Source organism: Vigna radiata, chromosome 4 (genome assembly GCF_000741045.1).
Source record: "Vigna radiata var. radiata cultivar VC1973A chromosome 4, Vradiata_ver6, whole genome shotgun sequence".
NCBI lineage: Eukaryota > Viridiplantae > Streptophyta > Magnoliopsida > Fabales > Fabaceae > Vigna > Vigna radiata.
In genome coordinates, this window is record NC_028354.1 from 15,269,926 (window position 1) to 15,281,435 (window position 11,510).

Here is an 11,510-nt window from a genome sequence, read left to right on the forward strand (position 1 = left end):
TAGGTTGGCTATTTGGCCTTTGGCTTAGAATTTTCATTAAAAATATCTTGATCCTTTCCATGCCCCTCATGCTTCAGCTTAAATTAAAGACTTGACACAGATTAACAGGGTACATTGTAAGTTGTTAAAATCACTCATATTTGAAATTGTTTTTGGTTTCTCACTCACTTAGTTGGTTCACTCATTTTTGCCTCCTCTCTCATTGTTACTCATCTTACAAAGTGTGTGATATATCCAATTCAGAGAATTCAATGTTTTTCCTATGTTTGCAAGTCTTATGTTTAGCATATTTAAACCAATTGCTATTTAGTTTTTTTTTTCCAACTAATTTTCAAAAGATCAAATTAGCAAGCATAAAAAATAAACGAACATTTTCACAACCAAAAACACTACAACTTGCTCATGCATCATTACTATTTTCAAAAATTAAAATTGCAAAAAACTTACAATTATATAAAAATTAAAGTACAAACACTTAAAAAAAATTAGTTTATGGTGGGGTATGGTCATTTGGGTCCTCCATCTAGGAGTTCACATAAAAGAACTCCTCATCCTCCTTAGCCTCTTTCTATTCTACCTACAGTCTCTAGATCCCTCTCATTCCGGTGTATGTTCGATTCGTCCATGTATCCCTTCCACTGGAAGCTTGCCAGGAGCCGCTCCTTGTCCGTGCCCCCTACACCATGCCTCTTGCACCGACGATCACTCCCCGCCCTCGTCAGTACCCGGGTGTCACATGTGTAACGCCCCAGCAACTTACAGGGACTGCTGACTGCCCTCACACATCAACACGAGGCTTTCCAGTGTGCTTTGTCCTCACTCACACACTTTCCGAGAAAACTTTCCGGAAGGTCACCCATCCCATAATTACTCTAGGCTAAGCACGCTTAACCATGGAGTTCTTATGAGTTAGGCTACCGAAAAGCAAATGCATTTGTTGATATGAGTAGCCAAATCAATTCCTTTAAGTTATCCTTCAACTGTATAGTCCCATACCTATACAGTCTCTAGATCCCTCTCATTTCGGTGTATGTTCGATTCATCCATGTACCCCTTCCACTAGAAGCCTGCCAGGAGTCGTTCCTTGTATGTGTCCCCTGCATCATGCGTCTTGCACCAGCAATCACTCCCCGCCCTCGTCAGTGCCCGGGTGTCACAATATGCATCTTCAAGCATGTGTTCAAAGCCTTGGTTTGTTGCTCCACTAGTCTCCCTTAGGAAAAAGGGACTCTCCACAAGCCATGCCACAAACTCATTGAATTGTTGATGAATGATGCGAAAAATTGGCTTGTTTTATTAAAGTTGGGTGACAAACTCAAACAAAATCTGATGGAGGGCAATGTGTGCCCTGTGGCTAGCTTCCATTTGCTGCTGCATATAGGAGATTCTAATCATGATGGAATGAAGAGCTTCTTTTTGTTCTTGGTAATGGTTAGACTGTGGTGCTAACTATGTGCTTGCTTTAGGTGTTGGTGGGGTTGCGGTTTCGTTTGCTATGTGTCTAGTTCCAGGTTTCTCTACATTATCCAACAGATTAACGCAATTGGCTCTGATGTAAGCCTTAGTAAATGGAACCCTCAGTTTCTTCCTTAGATGATTTAGTACTTCCTTAGATGATCTAGTACAAATGCTCCTTGCATTTTAGATAGTCCCATTATTAAGCTTGGGAAGCTTAATGGCCTTGCTACTCCTCTAATTATGGACTATGAGATAGCTATCTTGAAGATTTCTTCAATGATTATGTCTACAATATCCATCGTATAACTTCTCGTGATTCAGTACAATAATTATGCCTTGTTAAAGGTGATCCCAAACACATGTGAATTTGGAAGATTGTTGGAAAATAGAAAGGTCACCCAAATATCTATGATAGTCTTCATATTTCGCCATGGATAGGTTTCCATCAAGCTCCTTAGATGGGTTTCCATCATTTATATCTTAATAGTATTAATTTGATCACGTTAATGACAACGTTATTAGATAACACTTAAACATTTGCAATGTTACTATATGTTATCTTATTATTACTATTACCGAGGAAAAATATTGTTTTGTAGTTTGGCTATCAGGTATACTCCTTAGCTTGAACTAACCTTCTTAATAGTTATAAGATAGTTCTTTAATGATACTCTTATAACAACTGAGTCAAAATAATTATTCCATTTTATTTTAATATGTAATCAGTTGTTTCAAAATTTATGGATATTTGGGAACTTTTATACTTCCTTACATACTTTATTACTTTAGTTTATGTTTTTCATGATATTTCAATTTTAAATGTATTTACTTGATTCTCATTTCACTAATTTGGATTACAATGAGCCTATTTTATGTTATTTATTTTTCTACATGTGCATGTGATGAGAGTCTTACACATGTTTCTTAAGGCAGAAAAGCATGGTTGAAGATGGTGCAATAAGGTTACACCCAAGATCTAGTGAAGTCCATATGCTATAAGTTTTTCTTCTTTGTTTTTTTGTCTTAATACATTTTATGATTGTTACCTCTTGTATAAAATTTTGAATACTTGTACAGTTTTCTAGATAACCTTGGAGACAATTTGCTTATTGAAGTTCAATATTCCAAGGGAAAGCATTTTGGATTTGTTCTTGTCCAAGTGGATACTATAGTTCATAATCTGATAATATGTTGTAATTTTTGAGTGGACTGGTTGTATTATAAGCAAGTTTTATTATGTGAGTGGTTGGGAAACAAATAAATTTGCAGTAAAAAAAACCCACCACTTTTTATGTCGTTTATGGTCATAACTAGCATAAAATATGACTTTTATTACGAATTTTTCTATTAACAAATGCACTTTCTATGTTGATTCTAGATACGGCATAAAAATGAAAACATTCTATACTGGCTGTATCTATGTTAATTCTAGAATCGATATAAAAAGTCTTTTTTAATTGGTGTAAAAAGATTTCGTTGCACTTGTGTCTTCTTTATCTAGTTCAACGCAATTTGCTTTCTTGTTTCATTCAGGACACTTAAACTAGAAATGTCCCAATTTATGAAATTTGAAACACTATGTAGCTTTATTGAAGGATTGTCTTCCTCTCCTTCTACCACATCCTCCCTTGAATGCACCACGACAATCTCTGATGGGTCATTCCTCTAGAGTGTTTCTACTTGTGTTGTCTTCATGAATGACCTTCAACATATGATCCAATTATGAGTATGGAAATGCTTGACCTTCAACATATGATCCAATTATTGACCTTCAAATCCTTGAGTTTGGTCTCCTCCACAACTTTTTTTTGAACCTTACTTCCTAGTCTTGATCCAATTATGAGTATGGAAATGCCTTCATCCACTATATTTTCCAACTCCTTGCTTCGAAGAAAAGTTTCTTTTGTCATAATTGGGTATAACTAACTAAACTGCAAAATTCTTATTAATTAATTTTTCTTATATAATTTGGTATAATATATCTTAATTATTTTTTCGATATTTTAGCATGGATTAAAAAAACTTATATAGACATATTAATATCTTTAGTATTAGAGAATCATTTACATATGAATTTCATTATCAACTTTATGTTTAATTTTTAAAGGTTAAAGCTCGACTTCGACGAATGTCACTCTTTTAACCTTGAACATTATAAGAATATTTGGTGTGATTGAGAATGTTTTCCAAAATCCTCCAAAGGGGTTACCACCTCTAATATAACATCAAATTAACTTTTCTCTAATTTTACTTTACTAAATAGGTCAACTAGTACAATTAACTCAGAAAAGTTAAGAAATTCAAAAGCAAGTAGAAGGACAAATTGAAAAGAAAAGAATGTAGGATATACCTAGAATACTTGTGATATCCCAATTATCCTTATTCCTGAAAAGGATTGTAATTGGTATATATATATATATATATATATATATATATATATATATATATATATATATATATAGACTATGGTGCCATCAATAATATTACAATCAAATATAAACGTCACTAATTTCAAGACTTAATGAATAGTATGAGTCATGAATTTGTTACCAGTATTCATTTGAAAAACAAATATAACCAAACAAAGCTTAAAGAAAGAGATGAATATTAAATTAGTTTCAAAATAAAAGTTTGATTTATGAGTTGTTAGTCATGCTTTTTGTTTCACAAATACACCAAACACATTCATAAAGTCATTGTATAATGTACTTCATCCTTTTATAGGCAAGCTTTTTATATACTGATGATATTTTGATTAGATGAGTATGTGTATCATATACATGTGCACTTGAAACTCTTAAGAAAAAAAAATTGTTTGTTAATAGGAATAAATGCATAATTAGGATCAACCATGTAGTATTCCTAAAGTTTATGTATAACTTGAAATACTTATACACAAAAGATGATGATTTATCTAATTTGATGATCAAAGGTTTCATACAAACTAAAAGAAATATTACAATTGACTAGAGATTAAGTTACAATCGAAAAAATCTTGAAATTTTTTTATTTGAAAATAAAATTAACCAAAACCAACTAAGAATTATCAGTATTTATATGTTTATATTATTTATAATTATTTAATATTTAAATAATTTTTATATTTGATGATAATTAAAATATTTCATCTAATGAAATGATTAAAATTCAATAAATTTAATTTTTTTATTTAAATAAAATATTAATAAAATATCAAGAAATAAACTTTATAATAATACTGCTTAAGGGGTTTAAACATTAATTTAATTTGGCAAGGTTCATCCAGTAGGAAGTCTTGTATGAACAAAACATTTTTGGGTCAACACGCCCTCGGTTTCTTCCTTTAGAAAATATTGTTACCTTAACAGAAACAAAATAAAATTTAAAAATCACAATGGATCTTGCATCTAGACACAATATTTATGTTCACGCATTGTTACCACTTTAAAATAAAAGGAAAAGTCTCGAAGCATCATCTCAAAACCTGCGCTTGATCTTAACTAAAAATAATGATTATTTATAAGAAAAATTTAACAATTTTTTTGATAACTTTTTTTACAAGAGATTTGTGATTGATCCGTTTTAAATATTCTTTTGGAATAAATTTAAACAAACCAATAAAATATAGTAACATATATCCTGTTATAAAAAAATTGTTAAAATATCATTATCCTTATTTATACGTACTTAACATGTAGGACACTTCTTTTGTCGAATGTCTGAATTGACAACCCGACCCCGCATGGTGCTTGCAACTGTGAGAAGAGACACAACAATAGATCATCATATCCCACTATCACTACAAATGCACAGCAACTATAGGACCAATAATACAACTTGTGTAGTCAACAAGCATTTTACGTGGAACTATAAAATTGACTTGACATAAAAATCGGAAGAAAGTGAACAAATTGGAAAAAAAGTAAAAGTAGTCATGAGTTCAACTCTTCTGTTAACATTTAATAATTTGAAAAGTTTAGAAAAAAAAAATGAGAAAAGTTATAGATTCATCTTCCCACTAACAAAATACTAAAATTAACATTTGTTGATTAAAAAAAAACATTTTACGTTTCTTGACAAGAACGATGGAAACTGTGGTTGTTGTGGACTAACAGGGATAATGCAATTGCCAATTTCAAAACTTGTAGAGCAGGCAGTTCTGATATAAAATTGATTGCAGGAGTAAACTAGGTCATGTATTCACTAAGAAAAACAAAAAAAAAAATGGAGTCAATTTGCTAAGGATATGACGTACAGTGACAACCATCAAATTCATCTATATAATTCCTTCCCAGAAGAGCTTGAAATCATTCCTGGTTATAGTCCAGATATATATATTCATTAAAAATTAACAGGAAGTAGTTCGTTATGTTCAGTTATAGTAACTACAAACATAAAAAAGAGCCAATAAACAATAAACAAAACCATGACAGGACCTTTCCAGGGTCTGTACAAGGAACAGAAGGATCAATTTGGTGACTTATTACCTTATTGCCTTCTCTAATTCATCGTCCTTTTTCCATTAACATCTTTTATCCTTCTCCCACCAAAAGAGAAAGGAGGATTGAGATAAAAATCTCTGAATCCAAAGCTGCTCTGGATTGGGCAACAGATGTATGTTATCTTTCTAAGCAACGGTTATGAAGCTATCTCCATTGTTGAAACACGACAGTGAATGAAAAGCTGAATGTATTGATGAAGTTTGTCTTTGACTAGATGACAAAGATAACCCGAGAGACAGTGTTGGTGGATCAAGTGAACTTAAACTGGTGGCAGTGATATCAGACGCTGTGGAGCCTATATAATCTGGAACAATAGGAGCTGTTGTACAAACTAGCTTAGTACTAGGCCCATTCTGCTCCACATTTCCTTGTCCCAAAGTAAGTATTTTCATTGGATTCCCAGCTTGAGCTGACATAACTCCAGTACCAATGTCATTTGAATACATAGGCAACTTTGAAAATCCGTTCATGTTGCTTCCTTCAGCGGTAACAGGGTACACGGGATGCACAAGAGACAAATTATCTTGATACTGAATCTGTCCTTCTTCCATTGGGGTTGTAGAGACCTGACCAAAAATTGAATAAGATCATTACAAATTACACAAGTTACTGTGATACCCTAAACAGTAATTAATTATTGATCTCACAGTACATGTTAAGATATAGCAGCCAATGAGTACCGGATAATAAGGCCATGTTTGTTCTGATTGATTTAGCACATACGAAGTTAAATATGTGATGATTACACGGTTGTTGTTTTTTTCTTCTCTTTTTTCCGTTTATGTTAATTTGCAACCAAAACATTTTTGATCCTTTTATCAATCAAAACCGTTTCATTTAAATTTTTCCATCTTTTCACTAATTCATCCCAACAACACTATTCTGCACTTTCTTTCTATATTTAATTATTTTTTCTTTTTTTCCTCGCACTGTTTTTCCTTTTCTTTCTTCTCATCCAAATATAAGTTTCCTCCCGTACCAAACCATGGAAACCGAACGATTGGTACTAAAATAGCACAAAGGTTTCTTTCTCCGGTTCTCCAAGTTCAAAGTAGTTAACTTCGTGGGTTATAAAGCCTGAAATCACGTGATTTTGTTCCGTTGGAGTTTCTCTTGAACAACAAAGGACTCTATCAATTAATTAATTAACTAAAGATAAGATACATAACCAAATGACACAAGTTTCTTTAGGTTTCATAAAACATTTTTTATTCCATTTCCCTTTTTACAAGCAAATGCAAGGAAGCTCCGATCTTTCCACTGGATTTCGAAGTTTTGAACCGAAATAGTGCTGGCCATATTAAAACAGAAAAACGCGGAACTGTTTCACGACACTCTAAGTAATCCCAAGAGATAAACAAAATTTTAAAAAATAAAAGTATTTTTGAAAACAATAATCCACCAGTCTAACAAATCAACAGAAACTGAACAGTGGCGTAACTTTTTTTTCCCCCTTTCCTTTGGTTTCCTATACTTTGTTTTTCCTAACACGGCAAAAGAAAACACGCTAAAATTTCAATCCCACCACCAACATCGATTAATAACGCGTTGACTCAGCACATAATTTCATGTACAAAATTAACATCAAACTTTACCTGAACACAACTTACCGAATCGGTGGTTATGTCGAAGAGGCTAGATCTACGGCGACGGCGATTGAGGTTGGTACGGCGGAGAAAATACTTTTGAGCATGGCTAGCAACTTGAGTTGGTGTCCGTGTCTTGACATAGTTCCTTGAGATTCCTCTCCAGTCACCTTTCCCCACTTTCTGCAACCCAACCAAGAACAGCTTGTGCTCTTCCTCCGTCCATGGAATCCCTGATCATCCCCCAAATATCCACAAACAACACTCTCTTAATGCAACAAATCAATAATCACATTCATATTCATACCCATCTTACAACAAATCCACCATCAACGTGCAATAAAATAAATACAAAACTTATATTAACTAACATAGATCCTCTCTCCGGTTAAAATTAATATCTCGTATCATTAATAACTACTTAAATCTCAGTAATTAAAATCGACATTTAATTACGGATTTAAACATTCATATTCTATTCTATAATACAACAAACCTAACATTAAAAATAATGGAAAAAAAAATATACATAACACTTAGATTAACTAACATACCTCATATGATACGATTCTCTCACCGATCAAAATTAATATTCCATATCAACTTAGGTCTCAGGAATGCATTTAAGTATAGTCTGAAAAATCATCTAATTTTTTTTTGGCGGAGTGAACAATGAATTCTACTTAATAAAGTATTTATTCATCGATTGATTTATTTAAATAAATTATAAAGCGTGGCAGAGAGTTCCAGAAGGTGTTGGTCGGACCTCGCTTGCGGTCACGGTTTTTTCCGGAGTTGTTCGGAGCGGCGTCATCGGCGGAGGCGTAGCCAGCGGCGACGGTGTCGTCTTTGGCAGCGGCGGTATCGCGATGGTGATCGTACTGGGAGAGGTTGTTCATGCTGACGCTCTTCCTCATGGAGTCCACGACGACTCTGACTCCGAACAGCATGATCTCGGCGGAGGAGGCAGAGTGAGGGGCGACGGCGGCGGAGGCGGAGGAGAGAGGCATTTTCCGGTGAGAGAGAAAAGTGAATTGTGGCCTTGTTGCAGCGAACGTGTGAGGGAGGAAGTGATTAATATAAGAGAGAGAAAGGACAGAAGAGAAAAGAAGAGGTGTGGTGAGGGGACAGAGATGTTTAAAATAAGGTTTAATGTGAGTTATCATGTGATGTACTTGATACGCATATAATTCAAAATTTTAGCTTAGATCATTGATTGTGATGATAACATTATCAGAAATATTCTTTTTAGTACATTTTATATATATATATATATATATATATCTAATTTTATTATTATCTTTTCTTAATCACATTAATCAGATTAGCTTTTCTTTTTCCCCAAAACAAGTAAAAGAGATATATTAGTTTAAGTCAAGCTAGCTGGCGGACCCATTCTTAATATGCAATTGGCTATTTTTTTAATGTTTTTACCACTTTAATAAGGATTATATGAGCTAATTATAAATAATCTTTGATCTCATGTTAAGCTAATTATTTAAAAATTCATTCATTCATTATCAATATGCATAATTTAGTAAAATATTATATTACAGTGATTGAGAAGATAGAAATATTTATAGAAAAGTGTAGTAGAGTGGAGAGTGGGATTCCTTTTATTTTTTGCCATGTTAGAGCACATAACGTTTATGTGAAAAAAGAAGTTTTTGTGTGGTGTTTAATACGTGGCAATTGGTGGTCCGTTTTATCTGCTGTTATCCCGTGTTTTATCTTGTCTCTTTGTGGAATCCTTTCTTTTCAGAATATTTCATGGATATATTTGTTTTCTTTTCGCAATCATAAAATAATATTATCTTCTGTTTTGGGCCCAACGTTGCTTTTATATGATCCATTTCATTTTTTATATGGTGGCAGTATCTTTTGAGCTAGCTTTGTTAATTTATTTTAATGCCATAACTTAATTCACACATGCTAATTCAGTAAGAGTTCTTTAGCTTTTCCTAATCTTCCCCTAACACTATTAACTTTAAATATTAGATACTTTTCTCTTCTAACTCTTTCTTTTTCTTTTAAAAGAGTTTCTTGCTTTTATCAAATTTTTAGTGACTTTAATTCTTTGGCTAAAGTTTTCAAAATTGGTTTAGCTTATTCATTAGAGTTATTGCCAATTTGGTAGAAAGTGGATTTAGACATTCTTAAAGTTTTTAAAAAGATGATATGTACAGACAATCACTTAAAATTTCGAAAGGAGTTCCTTAAAAGACTTAAAGAGGCAAAAGATGCTCAAGTTTACTTCTAGGAAAGTGAGCTGAATCACAATAGATTGCTTAAGAACTAAGCCTTTATGAGCCAAAGTTTACCTTAAGTTCTCTTGTACCAAACTTTTCAAAGGGAACTATAATTGAAATAAAAATAGATACACGGTAAGCTACCACAATTAAAAAAAACAAATAAACTAAATGTGGACTAATGAGTAAGTTAGAAAAAACTTTGGTTCCTTCAACTTAATCAACTAAAAATGCAATTCGTTATGGTTTTAGAGGTTCTTGTTAAGAGATGAGATTGAACACCAAAGACTTCCCCAAGACACCTAACATGATTGAGACTTACAAATGCAAAAAGGAAACAAATATAAGTCAAAGAAATACAAACATATTATTTTTCGTCCCAAGTGTTTCTCTATTTTTTTCTCAGTTACCACTCTAAGCTTCAAGCTCTCACTCGGTCTCCACTACAAAAAGAGAACCTACACCATAAGTAAAGCACAAAACTAAGATGATGGAAACCAAGGAAAAAAAAGAAAATGTCTTAAAATAAGGAAGGCTTTTCAAAAGGGAATTTATGTATGACAAAACCAAGAAAACCAAGAAGATAAGCAAGAACTTAAATGATAAGAAAAGAAGGCTAAAAACTCAAAAGATGACCTAAAGAAAGGTATCAGAGTAGATGCATAAAATAAAAAATTACTAGAATATAAACATGGTGTTTTTTGTCTTTTGCAATCTTTAAGCAAATAGGGTGAAGTACATGAAAAACACTAGAAAGGTGGGTTGAATAGTGTTAATAGAAAAATTCTTTTCGCAACCCTTTTGATATGACACGTAGTCGTGCTCTGATTATATCTTATGAAAGATTATACGCTTGATGAGTCCATATTTATGCCCTCATGTAGCCTTTAATATTGGATTCTTAAATGGTTTTTGTACTTTTGTAGAATATTTTAATTAGGATTTTTTATAATTGGGTTTATTTAGCATGAAATACAAAAGCATGTTAAAAATAACTTTTTAGTTGCATAAATGTTTTTTTGGATATTTTGATGTGTGTTAGCTGCAGCTGAGTTGAGCTCATTAAGGTGTGAAAATAAATTGGTGAAAGTTTCATGACACCTTAAAGATAAATCCAAGAATAGCAAATAATCAAGATCACAAGAAGTCAATCTAAGCATAGCATGAAAAAGTAAAGAAATTTGGTTAAGCTAAGAGGAGGGAACATGTAAAAAAAATGGATCTTGAGGTTTAGCTTGTTTAGACAAATACATTAGGCAAGTAATCGCTTCTTTTGATTTTTGTCTCTTCTTTAAACAAATAGCGTTTAGCTTGTTTATGTTTTTGTTTGTATTTTAGGCTTTTAATCTTTTAGTGTGTTTTTTCAAAGACATCGTCTTGACATTATTTTGTTTTCGAGAGCTAAATTGAATACCCTTTGGGTATGATAAGCTTTAATCATTTAGCTTTAACTCTCTTAGATGCTTTAGGCATAACAATCGTTTAGTATAATGTCTAGGTGTTTTTGACCTAGATGTTTTTATAATTCCTAAGAACCTAAGTGTTTTTCTAAGCTTTTTTATGTTGGGGATTAAGGTGCAGGTTTTCTATGTTGGGGACTCAAGTTTTAAGTCTTTGTGTTTTCATCCTAAGTTGTTTCCATATTATTATCCTGTTTTAATGTTATTTGGTTAAACTTTAAAACATGAGAGATTTTAGGCACATAGAGGATTTTGTCTTAAGAAAAAAGAAGAGAA

At 32.6% G+C, this 11,510-nt stretch overlaps 1 protein-coding gene across 2 annotated transcripts; it reads right to left on the reverse strand.

Annotated features, from left to right (window-relative positions):
* Positions 1-5,689: 5,689 nt before the first annotated feature.
* On the reverse strand, positions 5,690-8,664 carry LOC106759549 (transcription factor MYB1R1). Of its 2 annotated transcripts, none has more exons than XM_014642767.2 (3): positions 8,292-8,664; positions 7,535-7,758; positions 5,690-6,505 (listed from the first exon to the last, which is right to left on the reverse strand). In XM_014642767.2, exons 1-3 carry the CDS (start codon positions 8,533-8,535, stop codon positions 6,065-6,067), a joined length of 909 nt encoding a protein of 302 aa, XP_014498253.1. In that variant the 5' UTR covers positions 8,536-8,664; the 3' UTR covers positions 5,690-6,064. The 2 variants fall into 2 exon arrangements, with proteins under 2 accessions (XP_014498253.1, XP_014498254.1); XM_014642768.2 differs by having other exon boundaries at positions 7,550-7,758; positions 8,292-8,660.
* Between the last annotated feature and the right edge of the window lie 2,846 nt (positions 8,665-11,510).

Bases quoted from the DNA above. Each gene is read 5' to 3' on its own strand.
- LOC106759549 (XM_014642767.2), bottom strand. From the start codon at position 8,535: ATGCCTCTCTCCTCCGCCTCCGCCGCCGTCGCCCCTCACTCTGCCTCC. The intron at 7,759-8,291 runs GTCCGACCAACA...GGGGATGATCAG, and splicing joins AAACCGTGACCGCAAGCGAG to GGATTCCATGGACGGAGGAA. The intron at 6,506-7,534 runs GTAAAGTTTGAT...ATTTTTGGTCAG, and splicing joins ATTCGGTAAGTTGTGTTCAG to GTCTCTACAACCCCAATGGA.